The following is a 17,612-nucleotide window of genomic DNA, read 5'->3' as shown; positions in this document are numbered from 1 at the left end:
GTATAGGTAGGTATATATTTGACTCAGAGCTACCTGCTACATGCAATTATGTTTATGTTCATCCTGCACTATTATTATGAATGACGGATGAACCACCAATTTTGCCAATTTTGATGACATGTTTTGCAATTTGCATATTGATAATGAAAATAAGTTTGAACTTTAACTTATTTAAGAAATTTGTAATTTTCAACTAGTTTTCCGAATATGTCCGATGTGTTTGTCACTTGTCCGTCCGATTTCCGAATCGGAATTCGGAAATTTTCGGAATTCCAAAATTTTCGGTTCCGATTGATACCTCTAGTCTGTATAAATATCAGATGGGCCCCTTTTTACTGGATTTTGCCATAAAGAGTGTGACTCAAGGTCACGTGACTTCCCTCGCGTTCACACAAATCCGCCGGGCATTTCAGCTTTCTGCTGTGCCATATTGATGACGTATGAAAGAGATGGTACTTTGTGATGATGGAATGGGTAGGTATTTTGCATGTACAATTGCAAATATTTTGATGTTTTCGGTTTTGGGTGGCAGGTAGATTAAATAATAACAAATTCATACCTAGCGTTTTTAAATAGGTAGTAAATAGGCACCTTGAAATGACAACACGCCCATCCAGAAGTACTGGTGTCCAGCTCTATCAACTACCAGTCCGCCATTCGCGCGCGCTGGGCGACTTCGATTTCGACGGTAAGATCTAGGCAATTGTCTATCAATAAAAATGCTAATTTGAATTGTTTTGAGTGTCAAATGTGCAGATGCCTTGTACTTAAAACCATTTATGTCTATCTAATGACTCAAAATGACGTTATCCCCACGGTTTCTTTTGTTGCCCGCGTCGCTTTGGTCTCGGCAGTTGCTAAATATAAAATGCCTGAAAATGCCTACCTATCGGCTTGAATGTTTTACTTATCATATTCATAATAGAGGTAACATCGAAAATATTTATTTGAATATTTATCTGGATGATATGAATATTACAAGAAAATAGTAAAACAAGAACTTAATATAAATACAATTGTCTTTTTACTCGTAACTTCAAAAATGAGCCAAATGGTTGTTCCATTTTTTGTAATTTGTTAAATCCTGGCGCAATTCATGTATTTTCTTTTGTAGTAGGTATCGTATCCAGATTTAGTGCCTGTTAACATTTGAATCCAGCCTCAGGATTACATTTGTAAATTACCTAATATCTAGGTGAAATGCTTGGTGTTTGATATTCCACAAACGTTAGTCGCAAAGCAGGCGTCACACTCTTTTTTGCAACCGAGGACAGGCGCTATACCCAGAGAGCTTTCTTATCAAGCCTAACCAAACCAAAAATAACTAAACCTAACCTAACCTTATCTACAACCTACAACCTAAAATCTACCACCTACAACCTGAAACCCACAACCTACATCCTAACCTACAGCACCTCCCCTTGGTTGCAAAAAAAAAAACAAGCATGATGCCTGCTATACCTACTACCAGTGGTGGATCCAGGGAGGGGGGGGGGGCAAAATGGGCATTTTCCCCTCCCAAACGGCATAATTTTAACATTACGCCTATGGACGAGGCATGGAAAGAATCAATAAATTGTTATGGTTTGCCCCCCCCAAAAAAAACTCTGAGCTGGATCCACCACTGTATACTACTACCGCACAAACTTGCTTTTTTTTGGTCTTGGGCCAAAAGTAAGTTCTTGACCCATCAGTAGGTAAGTCACTTGGGCTTAGCGACAAGGACAAAAATGAACTTTGCTTTTGAGCATGGAAAAAGGTCACTTGGATTTTGGGGTCAAAAGCAGCCAGCCTTTGAACTTTGCGACAAGCTTTTATGGACTTGGGCAAATGTCGCCCTTGAACTTAGCAACAAGTCACTTTTGGGGTTAGTGTCAAAATTTGCTTTTGGGCATAACGGAACGCTTTTGGATTTTAGGTATTGAAGCAGCTTTTTGGCTTAGCTGCAAATAATTTTTTGACTTTATTTAGCAAATGTCATTTTTGAGTTCGCGAGAAGTTACATTTGGGTTTAGGGTCAAAAGTCGCTTTTGGATTTTAGGGGCTAAGGTAGATTTTTGACTTAGCGACAAATAATTTCTTTACTTTGGATAAGTTTTGCTGTTGAGCTTAGCGACTACTCGCTTTTGGGTTTTGAGTCAAATTTGCTCTTGGGCATAGCAGAAAAATAGCTGATGGATTTTAGGGGCTGAAGCAGCTTTTCAGCTTAGCAAAAAAAATGACTTTGTGGAAATGTCGTTTTTTGGCATAGCGACAAGTTACTTTTGAGTTTAGGATCAAAATTTGCTTTTGGACATAGAGGAAAAATAGCTCTGGATTTTAGTGACTAAAGCAGCTTGTGGGTTTAGCGACAAATAATTTTTGAACTCTGGACAAATTTCTCTTTTGACCTTACCTTAGTGAGAAGTCGCTTTTGGGGTTGGTGACAAGATTTGCTTTTACGCACAATGAGTCTTTTGGGTTTGGGGGGCAAAAACCCAACTTTTGGCTTTGAACGGGGTCTTTGTACATGGAAGATAATGTTCAGTGAAATGAATACCTATCTATGGTTTTTTGTGTGAATAATGTAGGTCAGTTTTTACCAAAATATAAAATCTCCACCAAAATAATCCAAAATAAGAAAATAAAGTACCTTGTTTATCACCCAAGTTTAACTGTGAGTCTGTGTTGCCAAGCCAAGTGCCATTGTATTTGCCACCTGTTTACAAGGGCAGTTCCTAACTTGAATTTTTTTTTTACTGATCTGAATTGCATAGAACATATATCTTATCTTTTTTCTCCATCTTCAGAAGGTAATATTCTCAGTGCTAAGGCACCCATTGCCTATAGCATTTGTGTTGTGTGTAAATCACAGGTAATTATTGTGAAATAAATCTTGCAGACTGACTGTGTAGAACTTCAGTGGACTGGAACCAATCAGGACTCTGCTTTACCAAATTATTACAATTGCAAGTTGCAACTGATTCTGCTTCAGACCCCTAAAGTACATTCTTTTCTGGGCGCTGGTGTCTGATGCCAGAGGCTGGCCAATATCTACCTTTTTATGATATTAGCAAAAACTAACTGGCGGATGCAGCTGTCCATTATGGGAAGGGGGGGGGGGACCACTTGGGACAAGGACGATTTTCATGCTCAAAAAGATGTTGAGTGGAGGGATGTGCATTCCGCAGTTTGCAGGCCACTTGCCGCAGTGGGCGTTAGCTGGTGCTTGTTCGGCCGGCTCGGCGCACCGGTAATCGCGGCAGCGCCTGGGCCAGCGGCTTGACACGGCCATCTTTGGTGACAACCAGCATCACGTGTTGTACTACCGGCGCGGCCGCTGCAGCGTGCTCGACGCGAACGCACTCTCGCTCCGGCCGCAACTGGTGGGTGCCGAGCCTCTGAACCCGTGGGCGGACGGTGAGGCGCTCCAATATCGGCAGGTTGGCCACCGGGCCGAGCGCAGTAGCGTCGCCGACAGCTGCAGCTGCCAGACGCGCTGCAACTTGCAGCCGCGTTCTCTGGACGACTTGAGCTGCGTGCAGGCTAACCTGTGTGGAGTGTGGTGGTCTTGTTATGGTGGCCGCTGCGGTCCCGTACCGCCACGGTTATCGCTGGCTGTGGGCCGCTGTGTCAGCAGCCGCGCGACCCGTGCCGACTGGGCGCGCCCTGCGGACCGCAGGAAGGGCACCTACAGGCGCAGCGCCGCCACCCGCAGCGCCGCCACCCGGCCCAGCTACAGCTGCCACTGCGAGCTGCGGCCCGGTTACACGGCCGCCGACCCGCGCTGCGTCCTGGACGACGCCTGTCTGGCCCAAGCACCCTGTCTGCACGGCGACTCGTGCACGCCCGGCTGGGCCGATAACACAGCATTGCAGAGTTCGTTTTGGCTCGGTTTCGAGCTCGGCTTCTCGTTTGGTAATCGGGTCTACCGTCTAGATACTCGTGGTTGTCGGCTATAGCTATATTCGTTCGATTCCGGGGTGAGAACTTCGGTCGGGTCGTCTCCCCAGCGACACTCTGGTGACAACTGAAACGGGCAGTGGCGGCGGAACACCTTCAATTAAGGGGGGGGGGGGCACTGTCGACTTTTGGTCCCATTCTTTCCATGCAACGCCCATAGGGCTAATGTTAAAATGTCAAAATCAAAGGGGGGCACTGTGCCCCGGTGCCCTCCCCGTTCCGCCGCCTATGCAAACGGGGTCGGAAGTATGCACCACGGTCAGGGCCACACATGGGCTGGGCCCCACATGGACTGGACTGCCGCGACCTGCAGACGGAAACGGACGGGGAGAGTTAAACAACACCGACGTTAAAATACCATCAGACAGCGAATAAGAGGGAGAAACAGGTGATAATCAAGAAGGTCACAGTAATGCCGGCATTTTGAAGAACATAGGAAAATCGCGACAGGCTTGTACGGAATACACAGCTTTACGTGAACGACAGTCTGGTCGGGTGCACGGTTGAGGTGCCTCACGAATCACGATCCCTGTGGCTGCGTTCAGGAGCCGGATGTGGAGCCGGATATGAACCTGCGACGTCGGAAGCGGCTGCTTGCGCGACCCCAGCTCAGCCCCGAAAGTACTATCTGGGCTTGGGTGCCAGTGGGAAAATGTAAAATTCTGCTGCCAAACGGACCATGCGAGTGGAAAGTTCAGGCCTGTGAAATTATACTAAATAGAAAATTCATATATTTTTTAAAGTAAATGCGCTAAACGTATTTATATATATCATTATTATTATGGGATAAACAATGGGAACTATTTTTAATTATATTTTCTTCTGAATGGCTACACGTGTTTCGACAAAAAATGCATTTTTCAAGCCTTAATATCCAAATGACAAAAATTAAAACATTGGCCCAAATACACATCATGCAAGTGAATAAAGTGACATAACAGACAGTAAATTCGTTCGAAGAAACATGTCGCATTCTATGTCGCACCCCTGTTCGCCAGATCCCTTACGAGTAGCTGAGCCGTGTACCTACTACCTACTGAGTTTCACTTTACCAACATTGCCATTGAAAGTTAAAAACGGAGAAATGAATACTGCCTCTAAAGCCTGTCTATGTTTCTTTTGCAACCCTTTACACAAAATTGAAGTTCCATTCCTGTCTGGAAGGTGACCTGCCTCGTCGACATGGTGTACAGTATGTAACGTACCCAAGGGGGGCCACGGGGGCCATGCCCCCCCCCCTAGCGCCGAAGGCGCGAGGGGGCCCCTGCGGTCCAGGGATAACTCTGGTGAACCTGCACGCCGAAGGCGTGCTGGATCCCCGTGCCTTAATTCCAATACTAGACAGAACGTCTTTTACTCGAAAGAAAAAAATATCAAAGAGGGATTCCGTCACAGTGACGAGCCCACAGCACCCCATCCTAACTGAGGGCCACTGGTTACCTGAGGGGTCCCCTGGTCACCTCAGGGGCCCTTGGGCCATCTGAGGGGCCTTGGTCACTTGAGGGGCCCCTGGTTACCTTACTGGTCACCTGAGAGGCCCCCTGGTCAACTGATTGACTCCTAACCACCTGAGGCCCCCTTGGTCACCTGAGGAGCCCCCTGGTCATCTGAGGGGTCCCTGACCACCTGAGGGGCCTCCTTGTCACCTGAGGGGCCCCTGGTCACCTGAGGGGCCCCCTAATTACATCACTGGGTCACCTGAGGGGCTCCCTGGTCATCTGAGCGGCCCTTGATCATCTGAGGGACCTTTTGGTCATCTGAGAGGCCCCCTGGTTACCTGATGAGCCCCTGATCTCCTGAGGGGCCCCCTAGTTACCTCACTGGTCACCTGAGAACCCCCTGGTCATCTGAGCGGATCCTGACCATCTGAGGGCCCCCTGGTCACCTGAGGGTCCCCTGTTCATCTGAGGGCCTCTGTCCACCTGAAGAGCCTCTTGGTCGCATTAGGGCCCCCTGGTCACATATATGGTGCCCCTGGCTGGCTATCTGAGGGGCCCTTGTCACCTGAGGGGCCCCTGGTTACCTGATGGGCCTCTTGGTCAGCTGAGGGACCTCCTGGTCACCTGAGGGGCCACCTGGCCACATAGGGCCCCTGAATATGAGGGGCTCCTGGCTATCTGAGGGGTACCTGGTTATTTGACGGGCCCCTGATTATATGATGATTCCTACTTACTTGAGGGGCCTCTGATCACCTGGTTGGCCACTGGGCAGTGGTCTGAAGTAACCCTGGTCGGTCACCTGATGGACCGTGTTTAACCGGGAAGTGTCTGGTTATCTGCAAGGCCCCTGCAGCCATATGAAGGCCCTTAGTTACCCGAGGTGCCCCTGATGTAACTGGCCCCTGTTGATAAGAGGGTTCCCTGGTCACTTAGTGGGATCTGGTCAATTGAAAGTCCCCTAGTCACCTGAGACGCCCCTGATTAAGGGGGTCCCTGATCACTTGGATTCAGTGGCATAGCCAGGGGGCTAGTGGGCATGTGCCCGTTATCGGGTTTAGGTTCCATCGGGCCCGAGGGGCCCTATGGTGCCAATTGGCGGCAGAGGGTCCACGCTGACCATCCTTCAATTGAAAAGGACGCGGCAGGGCTTGAGAGAGCAACTCGTGGGCTCTAATGTAGCCACACTTATCTCCAGAAGGGCCCCACACTCGCTTCTGAGGAACCTTTGCCGGCCTCCGATGGCCTAGCTGGCCAATGAGGGATCAGTAAGAGCCCCACATCCGTATGTTATGGCCTCACGACCCACACCAGTGCTTCTGAGTGCCCTCATAACGGCGCCTGCGAAGGCCCTCACCGCCACCTCTAAAGGTCGCCGTCCATTGGTTAGGAGCGTATTTTGCGCATAATCATCCATGCCTAGTGCGCACTGAAAACTTGAAGTAGTTTAAGTCGTCAGGAGAAGTAAAGTAATCTTGAGTCGTCAGCGCATGATTCGACGCCCAACAGCCGGCAAATAATCAGCTGAATCGCGCTTTCGGCGCTGAACGGCATTCGGTGCGCAGCTCATAGACCCCAACGTTAAATTCAGCGCATATTCAAGCAGTGGACGGCGGCCTTTAGCGCCCCACACCAGTGCCTCTTGAAGGCTCGCATTTGCGGTTCTAAGAGCCCCCACACCGGCGCCTTTGAGAGCCCTCCGGTAGCGCATCTGACGGCATTTACCAGCGACTCTGGCCGGATTCTGAGTGTCCCTTGTCGGCCTATGAAGAGCCGCCAGTAACTTTCAGCCCAGGTCCCCACAGGCACAGTACCACACATGCCTATGATGGCCCCCACCAGTGTCCCTAAGCCCTAAGGCCCCCACAACGGCGCCTGTGAGGACCCCACACCATTGCATCTGATGGTCTTTCACTGGCACCTCTGAGCGCCCCAGACCAGTGCGAGGGACCTACACCGGCGACTCTGAGGCGTTCGCTCGCTACGCTTGCTCATAAAATTATGTGCATATTATGCATACCTTTCAGGCAAAATGACGTTTTCGACTTCCAATTTTCCACATTTTCTTAGGACTAAGACCGTTACAGATGGGCCCGTCTGCAAGGGACGACTGGGCCCACTGTACCCAGCCCCCCATGAAAGGTTCTGGGCACGCCCCCTGCCATAGGCGGCGGAACGGGGGGCACCGTGCCACCCCTTGATTATGGCATTTTAACGTTAGCCCTGTGGGCGTTGCATGGAAAGAATGGAACCAAAAGTCGGCAGTGCCCCCCCCCCCCTTAATTGAAGGTGTTCCGCCGCCACTGCCCCTGTCTGAGTTGGCAGGGGTCAGGGGCATTAGCGTCGCCACGGGGGGGCAAGCGGGGCAGCTTGCCCCCCAACCTCGGACCGGGCACCCCCTGAGATCGATACAGATCCGATGAGATTTTGGAGTCGGGAAAAAATGGGGGTACCTTTCTGAGAATGCCTGTGAGGTCAGACTCGGTTGGAGCGTGCAGTTCAAACCAGAGTCTGACTCGCAGTCGCCAAAGTCTTCAAGACTCCAAGTCCAGACTCGGAAATGTCAATGATGTGATTCATTACATGTTCCTAGTTCCTTCTTTATTACATTTTACAGCTGATTTTCATAAGTTTTGGAGTGCTGACACAATTTTCGTTCAAAGCGTGAAACGAAATCTTCGGGGCCTTTCTCAACTCTCGTCAAATGTCTGCGACAGGCTCAAGTACCGTACAAGTGTCGCAGGGCTCATGAGCTTGCTTTAAACAAAGGCTCCTAAGGAGCTCCACTGAGCCCTAAAGAAGCTTTCAGAGGGCCCAAACCGGCCTCTGAAAGCCCCACTGGTGTCCATGTTCTCTGAGGGCCCATACAGGGATCTTTGAGCCTTCGAACATTTCTGATAACCTTAACTGGCCTCTGATAGTTTAGCCAAATTTTTGAGGCGACAGACTTTGCCAACCCTAAGCCGGCATCTGCGGGGTCACAGCTCACGTGTCCCTCTGAGGTCCGCAACACATGTTTATTATGTCCCTACGTAGGGTCCTTAGGGATTCGACATAGACCCCGAGGGTTCACACTGCTATCCGAGGGCTCCAGGCTCACCGTGGGCCTAGTCTCTTAGCGCCCGCCGCCCACACTGGCTTCTGAGGACCCCACCTTGGGCTCGGAAAGCCCTAAAGCACCACGTACGCGTAAATATTTGAGGTGACCCACGTCGATCTCCGGTATCCTAAGCAGGCTTCTGAGAGTCAGCACTGACCCTGAGTGGCCTGAAATGGCCTGGAAGTCACAAACCTATCTCTAAGGGATCCCTTGCCGCTATCCCGTGCGTAACTTTTGGTTCTGTTTAACAGTTTTTGTTCACGTTTGCAGCGCTTCCCTTCACACGAAAAACGAGAAACTTTTGTTCACACTCGAGTGAACAAAACATGTTCACACTCGAGTGAACAAAACACTTCCTCTCACTGGAGCAAAGATGAATTACTTCCGATTCACACTTCACACATTCACTCTCTGCCGAATGCCCAACTCAGCTACGATCGGCGGCTGGGATAAGTCCTACCGTAAGGTGGGGCTATTTGAGACAGTGGGGCTATTTGAGACAGTATTTAAAATTACTATAAAATAAAAACCACTTAAAATTTATGCTTAATTTTTTTGCTCAAGTGATTTACTGCTCGATTCCACACCTCCCTGAGCAAAAATATCACACAAAAATCAAACGATCTTCATTTTATAACGATTTTAAATACTGTCTCAAATAGCCCCACTGTCTCAAATAGCCCCACTTTACGGTATGCATTTCACGTAAAACCTCTGCATGCATGCGTGAATGGAGGTTTTAGCAGGGTGATCCGATCAAATGGAGCGTTTTTCACCTCTTAATGGGTAGGTAATGATCATGAGCGTCGAGCGTCTGCACAGGGGCCCTCTGCAGTGCGTCGGCAATCGCAGCCACTTTAATTCTACCAGTCGTTTGTTATGAAATTTCAAAATTTCGAATTTTTCTGTAAAAAATTACATGTCATAGCTAGAAGGAAACCTTTGTCACCATGGGATTCCTCGCACCATTGCGCGTCGAATGATATGTAAAACGAGTGATTTAAGACTGGGGAAAGGCAAGTTTTGACACGAAAGTTGATTTTGCCCCCCCCAACCGAAAATCTCTGGCGACGCCTATGGTCAGGGGTCTCCCGGATGACCAGTGGGCCCTTTGAGAGCAGGTGGCCCCTTCTGGGCAAAATCATGGGTATGTGCCTGATGCTGTACAAATGCATTAGACAATCTATGATGCCTAAGATCGCTTTTCTGCCATCTATGCCTCTAAATGTTTCACCTATGAAACTTTTATCGCATGCACCACACGGAATTTGTAAATCACACTGCCCTAGCTCTCGGTGGCTTTCTTCTTTCTTGACTGAACTAGGTTCTTGGTCGGCAGACCGGCTGGAGATGAAATATTGAATGATCATTTCACAAATCTTCCTATAACTTCAGCTTCCTTTGATGCCGGTACCGAGAGTTAGTTCTTTTTGCCGTGTCTTCTTTCTCTTGCCCTTCTTCGAATTTTTATCACTTTCTTCTCTAAACTATATAGGAGGCCTGGTGGTACTTGAGCTTAATAAATACTTTCTTGTTCTATAAACTGTTAAGAGCAAATACGAAAGGCCCGTAGATAGAAGCCCAATTACCACTTCTGTTTTCGTTCGGCTTCTGTGGGCTGAGTGAATTAGGTCATTTTTTGTTGGTCGGCTTTCTGTGAACTGAGAACGCCGCCTTTTTACTACGGTTCCAGATACGCGTGTCCAAAAATGCTAGCGTACCGTTATCTTCCTCTTCGCAGGTAAATTGTATCTTTGGGTGAACGTTGTTGATCTGGCCAAGCAAAGACATCAAATCCTTGTCGTTGTTTGTGATGATCAAGGTGTCGTCGACATACCGGAACCAGGTAGTATCGGTTCCGGCTATGCGTAGAAAGTGATCTGCTTCTAATATTTCCTAAATATGCAGGCGAGTACCGGGTTCAAAGGTGACCCCATCGCCGGTCCGTCAATCTGCTTGAATTCAGCGCCTTCGAACTCTAGGGCGCCTAACTCCACACAGAGACGTACTAGCCGAATGGAATCAGCTTTGGGCACTGGCAGAATGATGTCTGGGTTCTGGTCCAGTGCCCTTGAGTCGCCCCAGCTATAGGCACGTTGGTAAACAACGCCTTGACATCAAAACTTGCGAGCTTCTTGTCTTTGAGATCTTTGCGGTTTAGAAAAGAAGGCGATCAAAATTCGAAGAAGGGCAGGAGAAAGAAACGACAAAAATAACTACCTCTTGATACTGGCGTCAAAGGAAGCTGAAGTTATAGGAAGATTTGTGGAAGGATCATTCAATATTTCATCTGCAGTCGGTCCGACAGTCAAGAACCTCGTTCAGTCAAGAAAGAAGAAAGCCACCGAGAACCAGGGCAGTGTGATTTACAAAATTCCGTGTGGTGCATGCGATAAAAGTTACATAGGTGAAACATTTAGAGGCAAAGATACGCGGACAAAAGAGCACAAGAGCGATCTTAGGCATCATAGACTGTCTAATGCATTTGTATTTTGTACAACATGTCGACGTGGCAGGTCACCTTCCAGACTGGAACGGAGCTTCAATTTTGTGTAAAGAGTTCCAAAAGAAACATAGACAGGATTTAGAGGCAGCATTCATTTCTACACTTTCAACTTTGAACGGCAGTGTTAGTAAAGTGAAACTCAGTAGGTACGCGGCTCAGCTACTTGAAAGGGATCTGGCGTACAGGGGTGCGACATAGAATGCGACATGTTTCTTCGAAGGAATTTACTATCAGTTATGTCACTTTATTGACTTGCATGATGTGTATTTAGGCCAATGTTTTAAATAATGTCATTTGGATATTAAGGCTTGAAAAATATTTTTTTGTCGAAACACGTGTAGCCATTCTAAAATAATATAATTAAAAATAGTTCCCATTGTTTATCCCATGACAATACTACTTGTCATCAGATCTTATTAATAGATACCATTCATGATTGGATTGAAAATAACGCAAGCAAAGGTCTTAGCACCAAAGCGAACTTATAATTTGACCACATGTGCTACCTGGAAGTAACATCACATGCACTTTTTGTGGGTGGCTTCTTGTGCGACTGCAAGCGACGGCGTCCTCGCACGGCTCGGCTAGCTGCGCCGTGCGAGGACGACCCACGCTGCCTCGTGTACGATGTGTGCTTGGCCGGGCCGCCGTGCGCCGCCGGAGCCCGGTGTCTCTCACTGGTGTCTTCCAACGATGCATCCCTCCCCCCACAACTCACTTCACACAAACACATTTTGTGTCACTATTTTACCAAGTTTCACCTCCGTCCTGTTGCGGTGCCCTTCACTCAGCGACAGATTGTATTCTATCCCGTGAGGACGCCGTTCTGACTACGTACATCGCCTTTTTTCGGCTGCGAAGTCAACCCTCTGACCAATAATGATGATTTTGTTTGGCCTGTTCCAGCAGACAATCCCAGGTCGATGTCCGTACTCTCACGTCCGTCCGCGAGTTGTCGCGCGGTCCACCAGGGAGAGGTGGCAAGCAGACTGTCCAACTGGCTGGTACTGCATCGTTATAGAGGACCGCTGGTCCGAGCCGCTACCAGGGAGGAGGCTGTTGACACTCATCAGCTCTGGTCGGGCCACTGGGGATGATCGGAGCAGTATCTTCACCGGATTGAGAGGAGATCAATGTCCGAGTTCGCCTAATGTAACGACAATGAATGCCAAGCTGGCCGCTGCCTGGTCTGCGGTGAAGCAGTGGACACCTAAGCGCACGTGTTGCCGGAGTGTCCGTGCTTTTACGGCCCTCGGCTGTGTGCGCTATGGAACATCGTCGGCGCGGCCCTCGATGTCAAGCGCGACGACGTGGTGGTGACCTTAGCCGCCGGCTACGAGGCCCACAAGAGGCTTGTATTGGCTACGGCGGTAGCTGTGGGGACACAGCAACAACGACATCAACAGCTGGCGGCGGAAGTGGCCCCGGAGCTACGCACCTGCGGACAGAGCTACCGCTGATCCACATCTCAGCTGATGATGCTCAACAGGTGGGTACTGTGTGTGGGGGGGAGGGGGGAGGGTACCGAAGGAAGCTAGGTCATGTTCGCCCAGATGTGTATGTTGAAATGGCTCGGCTGATAGTTGGTGCATCTGTTGTGTGGCTAGTGGGGAAATCTCGAGCCTCGTATAGCAGTTGTGCGACAATTGTGTACCGTACCATGTACCGCCAGCGACGTTGGGTAATTACAGGGTGTCCCAAAAGTTTTTATACACCTATTTTTTTTTCAAATTACTGGTCATTAAAGAAAATGCTTCACTTTTAACATGGGGTTTCGACTGGAATAGCAGTTCCATAGCTTGAGCTGAGAAAAGCACAAATCAGGAGCTTTTACGCCCCAACGATCACCCTAGGCAAAGAGATTCCATTTCTCGTCCTGAAAAAGCCTTTATGAGGAAAGTGTGCCTCAATTGAAGAAATAGGTACCTTAGAATGCAGCCAGTTAAGCGTCAGCCAATCAGCCTGCTGCGTACAGCCAATGGGTTTGGACCAATTGGGTTGATGCAACCCCCTATTGTTTTTCGCGAACAACATAAAAACGGCAGCGCGTTGCGCTGCTAAATTTTGTATGCCGTCTGAGGCAACCTTTTCGCACCTTCCCTGATAATTTCAGGTCTATCATTTTAGGTCAGGTCACCAGGTCACCGAAACCGGTACAATGCAGGGTAAAATTTGACTATATAAGCGGCAACGGAATCGCTAAGTTTATCGTTCATAGCGTAAGAACCGCAGGACTTAGCGCCACCAAATTTCAAACTCAACTTGGAGCAGCCATTTGACACGTGTCCTGGGAGTTTTGTGTTCCAGTGGCTTCAGGTCAGGTCACAAAAACCGGTAGGTACATGGTCAAAATGGCACTGAAAATACGTTTTTTTGTCAATGAAATCTCGAGTTGTCCATCAATTTGATTCAAACTGGCAGGGTATGCACAGCTTACCGAGTTGTATAACGTACATCCAGGTTTGTGAAGTTCGGTTGACTTTAGGTCATCTAGAGGTTACGACAAATTCTAAGAAAGTTTGTCAAGTAGCTCCAATTGTAAAAAATATGCTCCATTTTAGCGTTTTTGTATTGTAATCCCTCGGTTTAGCTCAATTGAGGATGAAATTGGTGTTTGTTTGCTAAAAAAAAAAAAACACCGGTCGGGTCGTCTGAGGTCAAATAAGGTCAAACTACGTTTTTGCTAATAATTTAGCACACAATGAGGCTAGAGCTTCAAAAAGGCGTTATTGTGTTCTTTGTAATCAGCCGAAACGAATGATATGCGACATGATGCAATGTGGTTAATTGCGTCATGTCGTTAATAAATTAATTTAGATTCTCTTCTAAATTAGAAAGTTTTAGACACTGGTAACCGCTTCTATTGCGCTCCGTAGTTTGAAAGGGCGTTAATTATGGAAAAGTGTAAGCTACGGCAGAGCTTTATGAAACGAGGCCCAGAACAAAAAAGTTGTGAGTGCCAGCCCCCCTCTCCCAACTCAAGCAAAGTTGGGGTGCCCGGCCCCTGCTGGCTCCCCCGGTGGCGACGCCCGTGATGGTATAGCGTTATGTCAAATGTCTTGCGATTTAATAATTGATTCAGTTATAATTCTAGACAAGTTATCTATCACTTTTGAGTTTTAAATATGGGTGAATACGAGCTGTAAATCTGCAGGAAATGGGCGCCAGTTAGGAATCATTTTAGATGAAGTTGATCGTCTATGAAATAAGTGTGCGCCAACTAGTTTTTCAGTAACTCAGTAAGCGATTCTCGTGCTCTGTTCAAAATACAGTGAGGGTCGAACTAAAAAAACGAACTATAATATCAGTTCCCTTCTGTTTTGACTCCTGCGGTGACTGACTCTCCAGCATTCTCTGTTCGGCTGTCGAGTAACAACCTTTGCGTTGAAAGCTCGGTATTCGCCCCAGCCCCCTTCATGTATCCACTGTGGGGAGCAACTCGCAGTGGCCCATGTTCTGCTGACTGACGTGCCGCCGGCTCTCCCGGATGCGGTCACACCACCTCGGGCATCCTGTGCCCACAGTGACTCTCTTAAATTTTATCTCAGACAACTCGCGCTGGATCCATAACGATGGCTTATTTTCCTTTATCCGCGCAGTAAACTTCCCCGTTACTTTCATTTCCTAAGCATCAAACATAAATTAGTAAGTAACTTAAGACGCATTTAAAATCTCCGTTATGGGCGCAAAATGACCTTGCAGTCGGCGCGCCCCTAACCCCCAACAAACAAACAAATAAACAGCCCTCTCCTTCGTGTCAGGTCGGTATTTGACCTAACTACTTACACGTGTCATCTCGGTGTTCGACCTAGCCTCTCTTCTGTGTCAGCTTGTTCTTTCACCCAGCCCCCTCTCCTTGTCAGGTCGGTATTTGACCCAGCCCCCACCCCTTGTCAGCTCGATGTTCGACCCAGCCGCCTCCCTCGTGTCAAGTCGGTATTTGACCTAACTACTCCCCTGTGCCAGCCTGTATTATAACACAGCCCCACCCCTGTGTGATACCAGACGGAGAGACTGAGGCGCTGGACAGCGAGTCTGTCTGTGGTTGTGCTGAAGACGGCGTCGGACGACCATCAGTTCCGGCTGGCGAATCTAGCCAGCTCCGACCCCGTCCAGCTGCCCGACGAGTGCTTACCAAAACAGCCGCTCGCTGCTGCCGTGCGCCAAGATGGCCGTCCACCGCCACCGATGCCGCCACTCGCTCGCCAAGACGCCCGTCCATTGGTGCCACCGCCCCACGCCCACTTGCGCTCTGCCACCGTTGACTGCGGCTAGCCGAGATTCAGGTTCAAGGTTTAGGCATACCTACATTAATGTTAATTGCCTATATTCATCGAAGCGAAGGTGTGGTGACAAAGATGCCTATGGTGGTGAAATACGGTGTACGCAGCTCCTGGTGATGTTTTTATTGCCCTTAGCTTGCCATCCAATACCTATCATCATTTGATCATGTATGCTGACTTGAGTGGCTGATATTTGATAATATATAGCATGAAGTGTTGCAAAGTATTTTGATAAGAAATCGAGGTGCTGGGTGTGACCTTGGCTTCTACTTTTGATGAAATTCGTAGCTCTAATATGTATGTATATAAGTGTGTATTGTCATACACAGCGAAGTGGGGACCGATGTATGACGTCATTAATACGTCATACAGCCCGGGCCCCACTAAGCTGCGTTTTTTACATCGTCCAATTTCACATTGATCCCGTTAAGAAGTATGCAATCTGAATCGATAACCCAAGAGAAGCATGACCATGTAACCAAATTTATTCTAGCACAACAAATAAAAAATTAAAGTCGGACCCCACTCCGCTGTAAATCAACATGGGCACCACTATGCCGCACCTTACAAACATGTGTGTGTGTGTGTGTGTGTGTGTGTGTGTGTGTGTGTGTGTGTGTTTGAATTCCCCCCTTCTAACTCGGCTCCTGGGCCACGTAGCGATACGCGGAAGGCGGTGTTCGAAAGAGCGTAAAAAATAATGAGGAAATCACTTCGGTCACTTTTTTGGTCAGGTCAAAGGTCAGGTCACCAGAGGTCATTGAAGGCAGAAATTCGCCGATTTGCAGGTCGAATGTCGACAATTTCAAAGAAACCAACGCATAACTCGGGAACCAATATAGCTACAGCGCCGCGAAAAAGCGCATTTGATAGCCCTATTAACCCGCGAGTTGCTGGGGGGGGGGCGTTAAACGCCCCCACTTTTTTCGCCGGGCAATAGCATAAAAACGGCGCGCCGCAGGCGCGCCACATTTTGGGTACCTGTAGGGAATTGATTGACGTTTATTGTGACAAAGTTTCAAAGAAATCGGTCGGAAAATTTTTGAGATATCGAGTTTTTACTGACGTCATGATTTCTGAGATTTCGACCAAAAACGGCATATGTTCAAAAAATCATATAAAATCACAGAATAAACATACAGACATACCGTAAACTCCATTAGACTGCCAATACCATGGTCAATCAAATGGCTATCTTCGATTATTGATTATCGTTCCGCATTTTCCATAATCTTGAACTGAATCTTGACAATTTTTCGTGACTACTTCATGACCATGATACATGAATTTATTAAATTGAACTTTTTGAGCCAAACACGTACAATATAATAAAATGAATGTCACCGTCGTGTTCTACGCCCCAAATTACCTATAAAACATGTGTCACAGGCTGCGAATATCAGTTTTGATTTTCGGGGATATGTGCCTACCCGGTTGACCTGACCTTGACCCTGACCTATGCTTGACTGACCCCTACATGGAACTGACACTCTTGTAGGCCTTATAAGATGGATTGTGCACCGTTTTGACAGAGTTTATGGCGAGAGGCGCCCATTGCGAAGTCCTGAAGTCCATGCTACTGAAAGCCCGATTTCAGGTGTTTGACCTGACCTTGACCCGACCTGTGACCTCACAATTCAACTTTAAAGTACTCATCCGAAGCGTCTCGTCGCGCTCTTTCGTTTGCCGCCTCTTGCGTTTCGCTGCGCCTATTGGTTCTCGAATTATCGGCTGGGGGCGTTTAACGCCCCCCCCCAGCAAACGGTGGGTGGCGAAATACCCCAGCAACTGCCGGGTTAACCCGCGCCATGCTGGGGAGTGTTTGAACACCCCCCCTCCCCCTTGTGTTTTTTCGCAAATATCTCAATAACGGCGGCGCGAAGCGCCGCCGTTTTTGGTAGGGGAGAGTGGGGTAAGATGCCCAGGGTGGGAAAGACGCCCCACCCCCTCTAGCGGGGAAACAAAGAATCGAATCTGGAAATTATAAGTCAATGGGAGAAAATTGAAAAGCGTCTGTTTTGCACGAACGCTATTCTAGACACTCTCAAACATCGAGATGTAGGTAAAATAGACACACTGAACCAGAAAATGGCAACTGTGACCCCTCGTTATGTTCCCGAGGTCATCTCAGGTCACGAACAGAATCTAACAGTTTTTCGATGATAACTTCTGATAGAGGAGTGCTAGAGCGCTGAAAACGCAGATGATGAAAACGCAGATGCAGATGAAAACGCAGATGTGTTCGGCTCGACGTTGCGGATCGACTGATATGCAACATGACCATGATACGCAACTGATATGCAACTGATATGACTGATATGCAACATGACGTTTCCGGTCAGGTC

At 48.1% G+C, this 17,612-nt stretch overlaps 1 protein-coding gene across 4 annotated transcripts; it reads left to right on the top strand.

Annotated features, from left to right (window-relative positions):
* Window positions 1-659: 659 nt before the first annotated feature.
* On the top strand, window positions 660-15,485 carry LOC122371372. Of its 4 annotated transcripts, none has more exons than XR_006254723.1 (3): window positions 660-688; window positions 11,894-12,473; window positions 14,990-15,485. XR_006254723.1 is itself a non-coding variant. In XM_043347649.1 (2 exons), the coding sequence occupies exons 1-2, from the start codon at window positions 12,252-12,254 to the stop codon at window positions 15,257-15,259; spliced, it is 492 nt and encodes a 163-aa protein (XP_043203584.1). In that variant the 5' UTR covers window positions 11,875-12,251; the 3' UTR covers window positions 15,260-15,485. The 4 variants fall into 4 exon arrangements, 1 of the variants encoding a protein (XP_043203584.1); XR_006254724.1 differs by having other exon boundaries at window positions 661-688; window positions 11,891-12,473; XR_006254722.1 differs by lacking the exon at window positions 660-688 and adding an exon at window positions 1,682-1,697 and having other exon boundaries at window positions 11,891-12,473.
* The last annotated feature ends 2,127 nt before the right edge of the window (window positions 15,486-17,612 follow it).

Source organism: Amphibalanus amphitrite, unplaced genomic scaffold, assembly GCF_019059575.1.
Source record: "Amphibalanus amphitrite isolate SeventyFive unplaced genomic scaffold, NRLGWU_Aamphi_draft 001237F_arrow, whole genome shotgun sequence".
Classification (NCBI taxonomy): domain Eukaryota; kingdom Metazoa; phylum Arthropoda; class Thecostraca; order Balanomorpha; family Balanidae; genus Amphibalanus; species Amphibalanus amphitrite.
This window is presented reverse-complemented; position numbering and strand designations above follow the sequence as displayed.

Bases quoted from the DNA above. Each gene is read 5' to 3' on its own strand.
- LOC122371372 (XM_043347649.1), top strand. From the start codon at position 12,252: ATGGAACATCGTCGGCGCGGCCCTCGATGTCAAGCGCGACGACGTGGT. The intron at 12,474-14,989 runs GTGGGTACTGTG...GTGTGATACCAG, and splicing joins CAGCTGATGATGCTCAACAG to ACGGAGAGACTGAGGCGCTG.